The sequence below is a fragment of the Podarcis tiliguerta genome (assembly GCF_965153285.1).
Source record: "Podarcis tiliguerta genome assembly, chromosome: 3".
Taxonomy (NCBI): Eukaryota; Metazoa; Chordata; class Lepidosauria; order Squamata; family Lacertidae; genus Podarcis; species Podarcis tiliguerta.
Genome location: NC_139536.1, coordinates 58,376,986 through 58,395,164, shown reverse-complemented (window position 1 = coordinate 58,395,164; position 18,179 = coordinate 58,376,986). Strand labels below are relative to the sequence as shown.

At 39.5% G+C, this 18,179-nt stretch overlaps 1 protein-coding gene and 1 long non-coding RNA gene across 3 annotated transcripts in view; one reads left to right on the top strand and one right to left on the bottom strand.

Moving 5' to 3' along the window:
- Positions 1-18,179, top strand: part of VTA1 (vesicle trafficking 1) — a 29,019-nt gene that overhangs the window by 7,071 nt on the left and 3,769 nt on the right. For both annotated transcript variants that reach the window (XM_083435119.1, XM_083435120.1), the window contains exons 2-7: positions 1,673-1,767; positions 4,479-4,606; positions 5,269-5,344; positions 11,745-11,850; positions 13,212-13,379; positions 14,888-14,968. In XM_083435119.1, coding sequence (XP_083291245.1) covers positions 1,673-1,767; positions 4,479-4,606; positions 5,269-5,344; positions 11,745-11,850; positions 13,212-13,379; positions 14,888-14,968 — 654 coding nt within the window. The remainder of the gene's footprint in view (positions 1-1,672; positions 1,768-4,478; positions 4,607-5,268; positions 5,345-11,744; positions 11,851-13,211; positions 13,380-14,887; positions 14,969-18,179) is intronic.
- LOC310675074 lies at positions 8,107-11,737 on the bottom strand. Its single transcript, XR_014509923.1, has 2 exons — positions 10,845-11,737; positions 8,107-10,511 (listed from the first exon to the last, which is right to left on the bottom strand). It is a non-coding gene; the product is annotated as an uncharacterized lncRNA (long non-coding RNA).

The following is an 18,179-nucleotide window of genomic DNA, read 5'->3' as shown; positions in this document are numbered from 1 at the left end:
ATTGTCTAATGCTGGAATTTTAAACTACAGTAGACGCTCGGGTTGCGAATGTGATCCGTGCGGGATGCACATTCACAACCTACGTCTGTGCACGCGCGGGTTGCGATTCGGTGCTTCTGCGCATGCGTGACCACCGAAACCCAGAAGTAACTCGTTCCGGTACTTCCGGGTTTCGGTGGTCCGCAACCTGAAAAAACACAACCTGAAGCAGCTGTTAACCCGAGGTATAACTGTTCTCTCTGTGATTTATTATATCTTTTTATCAGTTTGTGACTTCTCTAAACTGCTTTGAGAACTACAGCTGAAGAGTCGTTAACGGATAAACTTAAGTAGAAATAAAAACTGATTTCTTAAAATGGTTTAAAATTTAATGTTAAGTTTTAGATCCATTGTATAAGTACTGTGTTCTACTCAGGCTACTTTTTATACATCGGAGTCCAGAGCAGCTCCTTTTTCTATGGTATTTTATTATTTATTATTATTATTGCTTCTAGGAAACGTGGCTGAATGCAAGAGTTTGTCTTTAAGTTGCCAAAGCATATTTTTTAGAAAAACATGCTGGTTTGAAATCAGTCTTCCTGATTTTACTTCGTAAATACAAAGTAGGTTTTGTAAAGTATTTTAAAGTTGAAACACCCGTGGTTTTAGCTTATATTTTCTGAGGCACTGCGTATATTCATCATCCCTGGGCATAATTTCATTTCTTTACATCATCCCTGAGCATAATTTCATTTCTTGTTCAAAATCATGCCAGCGGAAACTGTCACTCCAGTCATTTGCCACTATCTTGAAGAGTTTCTTCAGCAGCAGCTGAACAAAGATGAGTGGTGGTAGCACTACAGATAGTAGTACCATGTGAGGTATGGAACATACTTCAGTCACCTGCTTTGGCCACTTTGGAGTGCTCTGAATTGAGAAGAGAGGGTGATAAATACTCCTTGAGAAAGCTAGGCAGCTCAATATACTGCGCAGTGTTGCCTGCCCTCTTTTTGTCCTACTCTCACTGACTGCTTCACTTGCTCCCCCCTCCATTTCTTTTTCCACTTTGTCCTACTCAGGATGTTTCAGCTAACCTTCCAGAAGTAGGGCATTCCATAAATTTGGAACATCTACTGAGAACATGGCTGGGATACAAATAGCTTCATTAGATATGCTCTAGGATTCGGGCATTTCCACTGGGGTTTTGATTTGTTCCCTTGAGCAAACAGCAGGCTGTCACACAAACTGTTTTGGAAGATCCTTCCAGCTTCAGAAGTTTGCCATGCGACATGACACACAACGGATGGGTTGAGAAGAGCTTTTGTGTTGAGAAATATATGCTGAAAGCCCATGGGGAAGCAAAACTAGTTGCACGGTTGTTTGGATTAAGGTCCCTGTTTTGCTTTTAAATCTCACTGAGATACAGTGGTATCTCTGGTTAAGAACTTAATTCATTCTGGAGGTCTCTTCTTAACCTGAAACTGTTCTTAACCTGAAGCATCACTTTAGCTAATGGGGCCTCCCGCAGCCGCCGTGCAATTTCTGTTCTCATCCTGAAGCAAAGTTCTTAACCAGAGGTAATATTTCTGGGTTAGTGGAGTCTGTAACCTGAAGCGTATGTAACCTGAAGCGTATGTAACCCGAGGTACCACTGTAGTGATTAGTGACATTCATTAAGCTTTATTTTTTACAGGCCGTTTGTATGCTATGCAGACAGGTATGAAGATTGATAGTAAAAACCCAGAGTGTCGCAAATTTTTATGCAAGCTCATGGATCAACTTGAAGCTGTAAGTAGTTTGGTTGCTGTATTGTTAATTTTTGGCACTTGTATATAAAGAAGATTTCACGGAGAATAAATTGACCATAATGCTAATGAATGTTCCACAAGAACACACATAACAAATGCAGTGCACAACTAAATGGCCTAATATAGCATTGTATGTTCATAGTATTATTTACTGCAGTAAGGCTTAAATTTGACTGCTAGATATCTCACATAGTTCCTGTATTGTTACATTCTGGCTCAGTTTCGATTATCCTACAAACCATCGTTTGGAGTATTGATGCTTCAATATTACAAGAAAGTCTCATTGAAACCAGTGAGACTTGATTCAGAGTTAGTATGGGGCTGTGGGAGTGTGTGCTGCCTCCTTTGCATCCTTGATAAACAAGGGAAGAGGCAAGGGATGAATATGAAGTACATGAGGCCATGACATGTTCCCAATCCTTAATTCAAAGAAACAGAATGTGATCTAAACTGCCCACTGTGTGCTGCCAGTTTATAGATGTATGGCCTCTAAATTTTGTTTCTGTACTGCTTGCAAAATAGACTGCCCTCCCAATGTTTTCTGTACACTCTTGGCAGCTCAGGAAATATAAGGGTAGTCTAATATCCTTGGTTTTTGTTTTGTAAGACGAAACTAAGGTTTCTTTAAATGCCAACAGTAAGTCTATTCAGGAGCCCTAAATCCACCTGTTGTAACTGTAACAGTGTTATTTACTTTGCTGATTTTATTAGGAAACCTGAAGCTTCTTGTACTCTGTAACATCTTTGAAATGAGGTCTTTGAATCGCAATGCACTGCTTGACTAAGCATTACCGTAAATCTTCAGGTCACTAGAGCAGTTAGGTTGAATCAGGGACTCTCATTTCATTAGCTCTTTATTCATATTAAATGTTGCAATCTGAATTACAGGAGGCAACTATTGAGTCCTATTGACCTTCCCTGCCTGTCACACAGGTTATGAGTTATATAGTGTTGACTCTTTATACAAAGTTTTATTAAGTGTGGGTTAGGGAGGCAAAAGTGTCGTAGAACTTTTAGAAATCTGAACTGTGGCAGCTTAGCCACAGTCTGACTCTGTGGCACAGTATGTTGTTGTTTGAAAATCCTGAATATGTTTTGCTTCCTTTTTTTTTAAGGTTCCTAGTTTTCATGGTTATGGATAAAGTTTAAAAACATTACGCAATAAAAAAAACCCAGAGTGGGGATGAATGGTGATGACTGGTACTTGGTGACTGCATGGTGCCTATCCTTTACAAGCACTGCTTCCTTTGTAGCATGTGCTTCATTCCTTAGTTTGCAATGTATAAAGGTAAAGGTAAAGGTACCCCTGCCCGTACGGGCCAGTCTTGACAGACTCTAGGGTTGTGCGCCCATCTCACTCAAGAGGCCAGGGGCCAGCGCTGTCCGAAGACACTTCCAGGTCACGTGGCCAGCGTGACATCGCTGCTCTGGCGAGCCAGAGCCGCACACGGAAACGCCGTTTACCTTCCCGCTAGTAAGCGGTCCCTATTTATCTACTTGCACCCGAGAGTGCTTTCGAACTGCTAGGTTGGCAGGCGCTGCGACTGAACAGCGGGAGCGCACCCCGCCGCGGGGATTCGAACCGCCGACCTTTCGATCGGCAAGCCCTAGGTGCTGAGGCTTTAACCCACAGCGCCACCCGCGTCCTTGCAATGTATATTCAGTTTCTAAAAATATATTCCCCAACACTCCACATGCCCCCCACCGAATAGATTGCACAAATAAAAATATTTGCTTAATGCTGTGAGGAGCTCTCCCACATAAGAAATTTGGAATGAGTGTGTGTTACACGTCACCACTAAGTTTCTGCCAATAACACTTGATAATGTTGTTCTACATGGTTAGCAACTCTTAAAAGAGTTGCAGCAAGTACCAGAAGTCTCTTCTTGGTGGCCTCCCCGTGTCAGGAGTAATTTGTTCAAATAGTGGCAGAAATATAGCCAGATCAAATGGGGGGTGAGGGGTTATTGTAATTTTTTGTGCTTTTATCTTGTATTTTTATCTTGTGAACTGCCCTGAGATCTTCAGATGAAGGGTGGTATATGAATTTAAATAGATAGATAGATAGATAGATAGATAGATAGATAGATAGATATGGCATGGGGCTCAGTTAGCTATAAGAACAATAAGTGAGAAAAGGGCAACAAGTTTAATGGTTCTCACTGAGCTAAGAGACCCGTGTGTGTGTTGTGAGTAGGTCAGGGATCAAATAGTAGAAAGCTTTCCCAAGGAAAAAAGAATAGTTTTCTATAAACAGAAAACTAGCATGTCAAGGAATCATCTAGGCTAGAACTCTTAACACCTTCCTTTCTTTGTGGAGGGATTTTTCTGTACGGAAGAGCATTCAGATATGCACCTCTCTGAGGTGGTATAGCCAATTTACCAATTTACTGGATGCTAAATCAAGGACTAATAGGAAATCTCTATATTGGCACCCTCCACAGCACAGGGAAGCAGAGAGAACATGCAAACATATGGCTAACTTGTATTGACAGGAAAGGTGTTTAGAGAACAGAGTTAGTCTTATTTTCTCATTGAAGACATACAGTAGCATGAGTGAATCCGAGAGTGCTTGCAGCTGTGTTGGTGGCTTCAGGCTATACCTTTGAGAATTAAGAATCTAGAATATGCCCTTGCAGTTTCATTTCTCTGGCCTAGTAAATAACCAAATATGTCTTTAAATTTTCTCAGACAAAGAAGCAGTTGGGTGATAATGAAGCTATTACTCAGGAAATAGTTGGCTGTGCCCATGTGGAGAATTATGCACTGAAAATGTTTCTTTATGCAGATAATGAAGACCGAGCTGGGCAATTTCACAAGTAAGTGGGGGGAAAGAGCCAATGTATACGGTAACACCTAATTGAAATAAATATAAAATTGAAGTAAAGTAGTAAAAAGGGACCCCTGACAATTAGGTCCAGTCGTGGCCAACTCTGGGGTTGCGGCGCTCATCTCGCTTTATTGGCCGAGGGAGCCGGCGTACAGCTTCCGGGTCATGTGGCCAGCAGGACTAAGCCGCTTCTGGCAAACCAGAGCAGTGCACGGAAACGCTGTATACCTTCACGCCAGAGCGGTACCTATTTATCTACTTGCACTTTGATGTGCTTTCAGACTGCTAGGTTGGCAGGAGCAGGGACCAAGCAACGGGAGCTCACCCCGTCGCGGGGATTTGAACCGCCGACCTTCTGATCGGCAAGTACTAGGCACTGTGGTTTAACCCACAGTGCCAAGCAAAGTAATCTTGCAGTTAAATATAAAACAATTGACCACCGTATGCTCATTTATTTATATGATGCAGAAGATCTGGTGGTCTGAATGATCAAGGTTGCAGAACAAGGTTGTAAGCATTGGGGAGTGGGGTGGCCATCTGTTGTCCTCTGTGGTAAAATAATGCCTTCTTTCACATGCAAATATCTAAAAAAGATTCATTTTTGTTTTGTTTTTAATCTTACTGAGAAACTCAAATTGTTTTCCCCCCCAGAAATATGATCAAGTCTTTTTATACCGCAAGTCTTCTAATAGATGTCCTGACTGTGTTTGGAGAACTAACAGATGAGGTAAGTTACACGGTTAAGCAGTATATGTCATTAATTGCATGAAATAGAGAAACAGATTTTTGTTTCTAGTCCAGCTAAACTTAGTCGTGACTAAATCCCATTCAGAGCAATAGGACTTCAGTTAGCTGTGACTAACTTGTTCCATTTGTTTCTGTTGCACATAGTCACAAGGTAGTTTTTTCTGTATTGTTGCTTTTCTGTGTTAGAATATAGTCCAGGATCCATAATTATTTTGCCTCGGGTTCAGGAATGCCAGTAGGATTTTTGACTTTGAAGAGCAGATCTTTGGATTACAAAATGCCTTTGGAAGTTTTCTGAGTTACACACAAGTTTGCTATATGACTTTGGGAGCAGCAGTTTGAGAAACAGAAGCCATGCAGTCCACTTGGCTGCACAGAACTTGCACAGTTCTTAGGATCCCAGATTACTATTTTCTTCACAGAATAGCAGCTGCTAATTGCAGTTTTTACAGTAGCTTTGAATAGAACTGAAAGGTAGCAGAGTTTAGCATTCAGAGTTAGCGGCATTCAGATGGTTTAAAGTGAGGGAAAGAAGAAAACCAGCATTCTGCACACTTCTCGTTTGGTATATAAAATTGGAGGAACTGACAGAATTAAGGAACTAAATGAAATGGATCAAAATGAAATTTTTAGTTCTTCATGATACTATTTTGCTTTTTCAAAAGAAATTAAAAATCTTAAGTAGGTGGCTGAGAATCCAGTTATCTTTGAAAAATATAACTATGATCAACTAAACCGAGATCTCAATTCATACTAGCTTTGATTTTAAGCCAAAGACCCTCATTTCTCTAACCAGGTATAATTTTATATTTATTTGGGTGTTTTAGCCCTGAAGGACTCAAGGCAACAGGGGCGGGGGCAGGGTATTTAGGAAAGGGTCTTGTATTCTGTATTGTCAAGGCAGTTAATAGTTTTGGTTATCTTTTTATCATGTTAAATGTACTCAGCTTTTTGAAATGAGCCATCATTTATACATTTGTTTATCTATTGCATTTGTGAATTTTCCTGCCATCTTGCAGAGCCCAGGGCAATATATAAAGAATAGAACAGCAAGATACATCTAATAAATAAACATAAATAACCAAATAGAACTAGAATATATCCATACGATCAGGGCAGTAAAAACACACATAATACCTAACAGCTGTAGATTGGTTTAACCCATCTGACTTCATTTGTAAAAACTTAGGTAAACAGAAATTACTTCAGCTGATGTCTAGTCAAAGCAAGGAGGAAGGCCTTCCAAATAAACGTTAAAATTGTACAGGCGTTTTGATTGTCCTGTAGTTGATTTTACACTAGTTATATGTGAAAATGAATTGTAATGGAGTGGAATGCACTTCTTAATAGCTATTGGATCACTGAGAAATATATCTCATTAGTCCTCTCAAGGGACAATACAGACATAAAATATACTTGTGATTCAGGAACTGGGAACAAACAGTGGGATCTTGCGCTGGGACTAGAGGGCCTTATATCTAACCTGGACTAGCATTATTGGCAAGAAATGAAATTTGCATAAGAAAAGAAAGGGCCAAAGTGCAGTAGTGTGTTCAACAGTATGGCTCCACTATTGGTTGCCCCAGGGAATAGTTGGGGGAGTATTAGAAAGAGAAACTAAGATACTTCTTTTTACTGCCAGCTACTTCTGTTCCCCCATTAAAAACTGCTTGTCTTCAGAAGAATTAGACCCGTAAAGCTTTAAATATGTTAGGAGAAATGTAATGAGTGTATTTTAAAAGAATATGCCATAGACATTCACTGCCGTTAAGCCTGTAAGCCTGTTACTTATATCAGAAACAGGATCATTTCATAACCATTGGTCACCATTAGGACTAGTCTCTAGAAGGTCCCATTTGAGACACTAACTCTTAAAAAGTTGATGAAGATCCAGATATCATATATTGCACAATAAGCCTTGGGTACTTAAGGTAAAAGGCTGTTACTGCCTTGTGCAAAGTGATAGATTTAGTTGATGAAAGGGCCTAGAGATCCAGGAAAAACCTGGCAGCTAAGTAGATTGTATGTTAAGAATGGAAGATGTGTCAGATCATGCTCTAGGCATTTTTTTAAAAACAAAACAAAACAATTTTTTTTAGCCACACTTTTGCTGGAAGATCTCAGTGATTGTAAAGGAAGGTTTGGAGACTTGCATGCAACTTCTGCCTATTAAGCGACCAATCCCTGGTTTTAAATAACTGGGGTAAATATAATTTGAGCAACTTCTCAAGGCAGATTTCTTATTTAAACAAAGACTCTTTATTTTGGCTGAACAGGATTAGAGTTAAGTATGCCTAATAAAAGGGAGAAAATGGAAACCATCATGAAGACTACTTTAAAATAAAGATGTGTGCCAGCTCCCTAGTTAATTTCTCTTGCTTACACATGTTCACCAGGAGGTTTAGTCGGAGGCATGCTGGAACAGATAAATTCTAAACAAGATGTTCCATTTTCTGGCATGTCCTTCGGAAAATAAATTTGAAGGAATTGTGCAAAATGGTCAAAATTAAGAGGCCCGGATGGAAAAATATGTCAGAAATGTTGAAAGCCTTGTGCAGAAGTATAAAATTCATAAAGTTGGTGTAGGCGAATTTCAAAGCTAGTCAAAGGGGTTCTGGAATGACTATAAAATTAGTTAAACCCATGTTAAAGTAATTCACATCCCAGAAGCAGGATACATGAACTTGTTATAATTTATGAAAAAGGCCTGCAGCTCTGTGATTGAAGAGCCTTTTTTTAAAAAAATGAAAATCCTAACATATCTTTACAAAAACCAGAGTAAGAAATAAAAATGGTTAGCATAACTACATTGTAATAATTTCCCGCTAGAAAATGTTTTGGTGGTAGAATACTGCCTATTGCAGCTAATTTATAGTACATGCTTGTAAAATAGCTAAATCGTAAAGTTATTTTGCACATTCAGAAAATATGTATCAGTAAACTAGTCTCTTCATTCAGTGCCTCCCTGAGGTTAGAGGGATAATTCCCATTGAGATTCAAAGTCATGACCTTCCCTCCTCAGCAGCTACAAATGTTCCAAGGAGCAAATAACCCAGCATCCGTAAGAACTAGACTGCATTCCTGTTATTGTGACTGTTTCCTGTTAAGACGTATTTTGGAAAGAACCAGCTCATGGAGAGTAGAAATTAGAGAAAACTAATAAGCTTCGGTATTAAGTGCTACAGAACAGCGAGAGAAAAGAGAGGGAAGGTTCAGAAATGTTTTGCTTGTGTCCAGTGTCTGTTGATTATTGGATAACTAGCAGTATGTTGCAAGCCCTAAAGTGCTGAACTAAAAAACAACTATATAGCCAGAAGCAATTAGTAGTTGCTGAAGGTATTAATGGGGGGGGGGGGATGCAGGGAAGCCCATCTCAGGAGCTCATTCTATTGTGCTTTATCAAAGCAATACCTATTTCAGCTTCGTAAGTGTTGAATCAGAGTGTGAAACAAGCCAACCAACCTATGGCAGTCATTTAAGAAAAAGTACTTCACAAGTATGTTGTTATTTAAGAGACTTGGACCTAGAGAGGAACCAGTGGAAGGGGTATAGAAAAAGGTGTTTTTTCTCATGCTGGCAGCCTCCACCCCAAAAAGCCTCTCCTAGGAGTCAAGAAACAGTTCCTGAATGGGGTAGGCTTGATGCAAAAGGAGGGGACGATAACTGAAAATGGGGCAAAGGCACCTTCCCTAAGTGGGAGCCTCTTTAAATAAAAACATGTGAAGTTACGATTTTCAAACAAGTCCTGTAGGCTGTTTCTCATTTGGACTGAAGATTTGGGAGGCTGAAGAACATATTGTCTTGATAAAGAATGAAGCCCTGAAATTGGTGTCCATGCATTTTTTTCCCCAGTCACACTTTTAGCAACTCACAATTCTAGCTAGTTCTTTCCCAGCACTTTAGATCCCCCCCCCCAGCCACCTTCTGCCAGTTCTTCTCTGGCTCCAAGCCAATAAGCGCAACAATATTGCTAAAAGCAACAATTGCATTGACAAGTAAAAACACTGAAGGATGTTCCAGATGTTTATGTGGAAGGCACCAAGGACTTTGTACATACATGCTCAACACTTGGTGACTGAAAGAACTATTGTACATCAAGCCCCACAATCAGATATCTTTGATCACCAAGGCTGCAATCATTTTTAGTGAAATCAGTATGGACATACAATCAGTGAGTTATCGAGTTGTTGAAGCATCATGGGATATAAATACAAGATGGACCAGTCTATTTCATCTTTTCATGGCTTGTATTATGCTGTCACTTACAGATTGCATGCTTTAGAACAAATCTGTAGGCTCAGTAGTCTATAGGTTTGTTCTAAAACATGCAATCTGTTTTGGCAGGCATTAATACCAAAGTTATTTCTTAAGAAAACATAGCAGAACATAGCCTCTTCACATCCAGATCCTAGCACTTAAATTCTAGCAAGTTATTAAGCACCCTGCATGGACTTTAACCCTAAAACTCATTTTATAATTTTTATATAAGGAAGTATTTTATGCAGTAAATTGCTGTTTTAGCCACAGAAAATGTCTCAATAAAACAGGCCCATGCTAGATTAGAAAATCAAGAAGCAATCAACAAAGACCAAAGTTATAAAGTTTCTGGTTTTATAAAATGTGCTTTGACATTTGTTTTGAAATGTAGGAAAAATACACTATCCAGGAAACACTAGGTACAGAGAAATCCAATTGGCAGCCATTTCTAAGTTATACTGGATTGAGCCTTTGACTGCGAGTCTAAATAGGAAACATTGAGATAATGGGATCCAACCGCCCCCTGCTCAATACAGAATCTGCAGTGCAGGAGGCATCTACAGCATCCCTGACAGTCCGCCCAGTGTTCAACACTCAATCAGTTTTTAATGTCTTACAAGAAGGAAGGAGAGAAATGATTTTCCGAAGCTCTTTGCTGTATTGTATTTCTGTATTTTTGCATTCTGGTGTTTGCTGTTTTGTGATGTTATGTTCATATTGCATAGAATTGGTTATCTCGTGGATGGCAGAGGTGTCCAGGCAAGTAATGCTGGTTCCCTTGCAGCTCAGAGACAGGGAACACCTCCCCTCCTATTTAGGCTCAGTATGTTTCCTGTATCAGTTTGGAGCACTTCGTGCTAGTTACCTCTTTATCCTAACAGAATATTTTTCTGATTACAGTGGTGCCCCGCAAGACGAAATTAATTCGTTCCGCGAGTCTCTTCGTCTAGCGGTTTTTTCGTCTTGCGAAGCAACCCAATTAGCGGTTTAGCGGCTATTAAAGGCTTAAGGGATTAGCGGATTAGCTGCTAAAAGGCTATTAGCGGTTTAGCGGCTTAGAAAAAGGGGGTGGGGAGCGAAAAAAAATCTCAAAACTCGCAAGACATTTTCGTCTTGCGAAGCAAGCCCATAGGGAAATTCGTCCTGCGAAGCGCATTGAAAAACGGAAAACCCTTTCGTCTAGCGGGTTTTCCGTCTTGCGAGGCATTCGTCTTGCGGGGCACCACTGTATTTGCTCTCTCAGTCCTCCTCCCCTGTTATATTCTCTTTCATTGTTTAACAGTTGTCAAACAAATAAACCATTTTTGCCCTCCCTGTCTTTTCTCTCCCCACTCCTGGCAGACAAAAATGGCTTTTTAAATGCCTACAGCCCTTGCTTCACAATCCAAAGCACCACCTATTAAACTAAAGGCCTAGCAAGGGTGTGGGCCATACTCAGTAGCCACAGTGAGTTCCCAGTCACTGGAATCTTCTGCCTCTGCCGTGGCCGCCATTTTTATCCATAAACAACCCTGAGGAGGAAACTTCCCAAGGCACCTGTGAAGGTGCTTTCTTGGTGACCAGCAATGGCCCTATTGCTGACAACACGGCTGTGGTCCCTTGCTCCATAGTCTGCCCCCACCCCTCCATAGTAGCCCAGCTCTATGAGAATATCTGCTTCCTGTGCAAGGGCCTTGCTTCGGGCACAGTAGCCACAGTCTCCATCTGAAAACAGGAACTGTTATTCTCAAATGAGGAACCTGTAGAAGGTCTTCTGTTGAATGTGGGTGTTTCCTTTCCGAGCTCCAAGCACTACCCGCTTGGAGACTCCTGGTAATCTTTGAACAAGTACCATTTATGGTAAGAACAACTATTCCTTTTTATGTTTCCTTTAACACTTTTGCCAGAAAGTTGGAATATAAAATGCCTTAAATTAATTAAAGAAAGAAAAAGCCATTTCTGTGGAAAACATGAATAAGAAGGTCTATCAGAAGGATTTGTACCGGTGGGTTCTAGCAAAGTGGTATAACTCTAAATATTTAGAATTTAAAACTTTCTTTTCCTTGTATTATTTTGCAGCTCCAAGCTTCCACATGCTAAGAAATCAAATAATTTAATAATAAATGTCTTGCTTTATTTTGTAGAATGTTCAACACAGAAAATATGCCAGGTGGAAGGCAGCATATATTCATAACTGTCTAAAGAATGGAGAAACACCACAATCTGGACCTACTGGAATGGAAGGGGAATGTGAGTAACTATTTTGTGATATCGAATATTGCTTATAGTTTTGATTTATCTTTAAAGTAAACATCTTACATTTAAATGATGCAAGAAGTTCAAGCAGTAATTCTGCATAATTATTCAATGTAAAGTCAGTCAGTCCCACTTACACACAGTCAGTTTAGGTCAGTAGATGCAAAGGTGCTAATATGACTGAGAAGTATTAATCTTCCACTTCATTTTCTTTTATTGCATATGCTGGGCAATGCAGAAGAGGAGGGTTGCCATCCTTTCCTCTCTTGTTAATGATTGCATCTGTTTAGACTCTAGTTGGCCCTAGTTACATTATCTTGGCTGGTTTCATTGATTTTCTTGGCTTGAGAGAAAACTGCTGAGTGTTTTGCACATTTAATTTTAATAGCATTAAAAATATTCTGCTAGAATTATTAGATGGTTGTCTTTGCTGCCTTGAAAAACATTTTTGACCATAGACCTGTGTCTGAATGTTTACTCCTTTTTTTAAAAAAATAGCATTGATATTTAAAATACTCTAGATTACCTGTTTTCTTTTTTGCTGTTGTGTTTATGTGCTATTTTTACTTTATCTGTAGGATAACAACTGGTAAAATCATATTTAAAGGCTGTTCATATACAGTAGTTCCAGAAGGTTTAGGGTCTCTTTAGTGCCAAAGTTCGTATGGAAATGTATTTGTACTCCAAAATACCCAAAGAACGTCTCATAATTCTTGCTTTGTGCATTTGGGAAAGAAAAGCAGCATTGTTTAAGTCTACTGGAGGACTTCCCCCATTCCTTTCTGCTTGCTCACTTTCTTCTCTCTTCTGCAAGTGGAAAAAGTCAGTCTTGAAACAGAATGAAACCAACTTTCTGTATCTTGACAAAATTCCATGTTTTCTAAAAGTGTTATTCTCCCTGTAATTCTTGAAAACCATATTGTAAATATTTGCACTGTGACATGTCATTCTGTATCTGGTTTTGTTCTGGGACTTACTGAAGCACTTCTCTATGCCCTAGCATAGCATCTTATTCCCTGGGGATATATGTTCAATTAAAATAATCATAGTGATATTAGTCTTTCATTGTGCAGTGTTAAAGAGTGTTCTTGGTGCAGATGATGAATGTTGATCCTCTGTACCTCAAGTCATCTGTTAGCCTAAACTTTGCCTTCACACTCTTCTACATGTAAGGGAGCATATAATCTTCCAGGGCGGTTCTTTTGTTTATCCTCCCAGTGATCTTTTAAAGCTGTTTAGGCTAGAATACATTGATTTGCAGGCAATGGTATGAAATATGTATAAATTTGCAAGTAATTTCACTACTGTTTAATGGGGTGGGGGAAATCAACATGCCTCTGTTCTTTACCTACAAGATGATGAAAATGAAGAGGTTGGGTCCCCTGCTCCATTGAACCCAGGATCTCAGTCACCTTCTGCGTTTGAATCAAGTGATGTGCCCACAAGCAACTACACGGGCATACAAATCCCACCCGGTGCGCATGCTCCAGCTAACACTCCCGCTGAAGTGCCTCATAGCACAGGTAATGTTCTTTACATATGTTCAGACCCATTAGTCTCATTTTTTAGATTTTGTCAAATGTGTAATACAGTCGTGCCTTGGAAGTCGAACAGCTTAGTTCCTGAACATTTTGGCTCCTGAACTTCACAAACCGGGAAGTGACTGTTCCGGTTTGCGAACTTTGCCTTGGAAGCCGAACATCCGACGGGGCTTCTGCAGCTTCCAGTTGGCTGCAGGACCTTCCTGCAGCAGCCAATCAGAAGCCATGCTTTGGTTTTCGAACATTTTGGAAGTCAAACGGACTTCTGGAATGGATTCCTTTAGACTTCCAAGGTACGACTGTAATTTACAGCTTAAGTGAAGTTGAGCAGTATAAAATTAAAAGAGCAATGATATTATATAAAACAATATACGACGCCATATTAGTTATAGATGTTCTTCACAATTTTTTTTTCAATTCAACTTTATGTTACTGGTCTATAATACTTTTCTTGCTTGCCTATTAATCCTCTGCCATAAAATAAAATTAGGTTATCAATTAAGCAAAGGTAACCACAAGAACAATCAGGCAAAAAGTTTGTATGCATTTGGGGTGTGGCATACTGACACTTGAATTGCATGGTTTGGATCCAAAGACCTGCACAACTATTTCTGCACACGTATTTTTTGAACAGCAGCTACTCATGCTACACAGAAAGCTGCAACTCAGTAGACTTTTAAGAAATGGTTTGTGATAGGACAAGAGGTTTTCCTGTTCATAGAGGAAAAACTCACAAACCCTACTGGCCACACCCAAGACTTTAGCCATGCTTAAAGAAAGTAACTCTTTGCATCTTGGCCTACAAGTCCTATTTTTTCTTTTTCTTTTATACATATGAAAGGAAAGGTTTGGCAACAGAGATGTGGATTTTCTTGGGGGAAATGTAATCGGAAGGTTTGCAGTAGCCAAAAGCAAGGTTAAATTAAACACTGGTACGTCTGAAAAAATAAAATAACATCATCTTGACTTTGTATGTTTAAACAAATTTAGGGATGGAAAATTTGAAATGCCCATATATAAACACTAACGCACACTTACTTAGGAGTAAGCACAGCTGAGAAGTGGGATTTCTTCTGAGTAAATATTCTTGGGCTCACACTATTAGCATTGTGAGTTGGTAAGAAGGTTGTTGTGGCTTTTTAGAACATTCACGTAGGTTTTAACAAAGAGGATCTCTTAATTTCTTTCCAATTTTCTTTCAACACAGTAAAGTGGTCTCAGACCAGGTATTTCTGACCCTTATGGAGCCAAAGGAAGCCTGCTCAGATGGTACTTAGTTCTATAAACTTGTTCAACACAGAATGTCGTGTGCACCTACCATGTGTTATTTTTATGAATCCCAGAAGGCTGGTATGAAGATATCTACATGGGGCTATTATTCCAAAATGGTCTGGAGCATAATATCCTCACAGAGAATCTGTGAAATCAAATAGGAAGACAAATGATTTGCAAATGTTGATATAAATATACAAATCTCTTTTTTGTTACAGGTGTAACAAGCAGTACAATTCAACCCACACCTCAGAATATTCCCATAGTAGATCCTTCGCTTTATAATGTCCAACCTACAGGTAAGCCCCACCCGCCATGATCTGCATAATTCAAAAAGGATTGGGTGCAGCCTGCATTAAAACAGAGTTTCGTACCTAAAGCTAGAAGCACATCTATTTACTTGAAAGCAAGTTTTGCTGAGTCCAATGAAATCTACTCACAAGTAAGAGTATTTAAGATTATAACCATCATTATACTCTTGAATCAGGAATTCAAGTTACGTTTGCAGAGTAGCAAAAGTCTTGCCCATGTAACTGAAAATACTCCTTGGACTAGACATTCTAGCTTGTGCCTGAGAGGTAATGAAAGTGGCCTTGCGGGAATAATAATATGTGAAAGCAATTTTTAAAAGAAATTTAACCACCCCCCCGCCACTGTAGACCTTGGATATTCGGTAATTTTACAGCTAACTGAGGAGTATGTTTTCAAATACTTTCTCAGAACAAGCCTCTGTGACCTGTGGACTATAAAAATGAGGAGAGGATGAAGGGCGCCAGCACTGAAAAATTGGCTGAGGCTAAAATTCTTCCTTTAACCACTGTTAAGTATAGGTTAAAGGCTGCCCTTTGTACAGGCATCAGAATTGGCCTATCAACTTTGCATTGTCTCCCTGCTAGTTCATACTAAATGTTTAATTTGCCAAGTTATTAACCAGAATCCGACTGTTGATACTGTGTTGTCATTATATTTGTTTGACTAGGAAACTAGGGCTGGTGAAATTATGTGCCGCAGAGTTTCTCTACTAACCTTTCTCCAAGAACAGCCATTCTGTGGGTGTGGCATAAAGCTGCCCAGCAATAATGTGCTGATAAAATAATGCATTGGCAGACAGATGTGATTTGGGGCCTAGGGTTGTCTAGCTATACAAGAACTACTGCTGCAATCATTTTTGTAATTGGCATGCAATCCCTTGCACTTTAATTCCATATACATATACTGTTACATGCTGAGTTCTACAATCTGAACCCCACTCCATAATCTCCCATTCACCAATAGGAAGTAGTTTTTATTTCTCCTTGTGCAAAGCACCTTCAGCAATATACCCTTGTGTGTTCTTATTCAATGTGATAATGCAGTAATTATTGCTATTGTACCATCAATGCTCACAGTGCTTTTACACAACACAAAAGGCATGTCCCTGCCCATAAAGTTTACAGGCTATAATTTGATACAGAGGAACAGAAAGGGAGGAAAGTAAAGACAGGGGTAAGCAGGAAAAGAATGCCTTATTTCAGTTACATGTACTTAGACTTGGTTACAGTAGAGTATTTATGGGGTTGTGCTAACGGCATCACTGAACAGATGGGATTTGAAAGAACACTCAAAGTGTCCTGGGATGGAGTTCCAAGCAGAAGAGGCAGCAAAAGGAGGGCAGGGTCATTTGAGGGTGATGGAGCTGGAGTGAAGTTCACAGGCATGGATGTATATGGACTATACAAACATAATGTGTACCTGGAAAATCAGGAACTGGGTTTGCAAAAGGGCATTGGATATCAGGTATTAATCTGGATTTGTGCATCTACCACTTGAGAAATGCACGCAATTATCTTAATGGATCAGATGGCGTAGGTTGTAGCTTCAAAAGCTTATGTCCCAGCAATTTAAAAAATAATAATAATTGAGGTACCACATGACTCTGTTTGCAGCCACAGATAAATGTAACTACTGTTTTGGAATAAAAGTATGCTTTTCAAGCAAATTCTGTAATCTCAGAGGAGCAAGTGTGAAGCCAGTTTTTAAACAGATACAAGTTTTGTCAGACACCAGTTTTCATTTTAAAAAGCTTTCCTTCCTTGTTAGCCTAATTTCTTTATCCCCGATCTAAATGCATTTTCAGTTTCCATATCAGGCCCTTAACTGCCTAGCTGAAAGATTCATATTTGGTGGAAGTTAACTCTGCACTGTCACATTTCAAGTAATGAATATAACTACTATACCAATATTATCCTTGGATTTGAAGAGAGTCTGGCTTCTTTCAGGCTACATAAAGCACAGCTTCACCCATGTGTCAATATTTTTGGTATTTCAGAATTTAGTCCTTTCAAATAATGCAGATTTAAAAGCAGCTAGCATGTAAGCTAACTTTCTAAATGTTCATTTTTTTGAAATAACTCCAGTTTTCTCTCCCTTTCATTTACAAATATTATAAACCCTTTCCTGAAATGTTGCTATAATGGTATCTGAAGTGGGCCTCAATAATAATAAATAAGGCCTGTTGCCAACAGAACATGTAATAGAGTAGGTACTGTAAAAATAAGATTAGATTGGTTAATTTAGGCTTTGTTCCAGAAAATCAGTTGAATACTGGACTGATGCCTTGGCTGTTTTCTAAAAGAATGATTTTCAAGTTGCTTTTGGCATCATAATATGAAAAAACAAAATGTCCTCAAGATGGTCTTTGGGGTAATTTGTTCTTGCTGTGTTTTTCAAAAGGAGGAGAGGTCACTATTGACTAAATGTTAAATGTGAACTTGAACAGTCATCAGTTTGTGCACGTCACAGTTGGAACTGTGTTAGTATTTTAAATTAGGAAAGTAATATAAGTCCTGTGTATTCAGCATTGAACTTGGTCTATTTGACAGTGATTGAGTATTTTACACGGTAATTAGTGTAACATTTAATGCTCTGATAGAATTTGCCCTATGATTCAATTTGCCCTATGGCCTTAATGTGTGGATTCTGAATTTGGCTAACCCACCCTACGATGACCTGGGGAAATCCTGTTCCACCCTGGATCCTGTCCCAAATTAGTTCAAGTGTGGGGCTAATGTTTGTTTAGGGTTTTCAAAAACCCTAATTCAACATTCATGCATCAATTTAATGGGGTGCTCTTTCTCAAAGCAGCATCCTTGACCAGGCAGGGCAGATGCCTCCATTGAACAGCTGTTCTAAAGCTGAATCGTAGACAACACTCCAGACAAGCTTCTCTCAATCTTGGGTCCCCAGATGTTCTTGAACTACAACTCCCATCATCCCTGACCACTGACCATGCTGGCTAGCAATGATGGGAGTTGTAGTCCAACAACATCTAGAGACCCAAGCTTCAGAAAGGCTGCTCTGAACAAACTTCACAAGCAAGTCTGCAGTCCCAAACACACTTAACTACTGAGTACCAGAGCAACCCAACCAACCCTCCCAGTCAAGGGAGTGGTGAGTGAGTTTGAATTAAACAGAGGTATATCTCCTCCCAGCCCTGCTGGCATCTACCAGCCACTATCTACAGGGTGACAC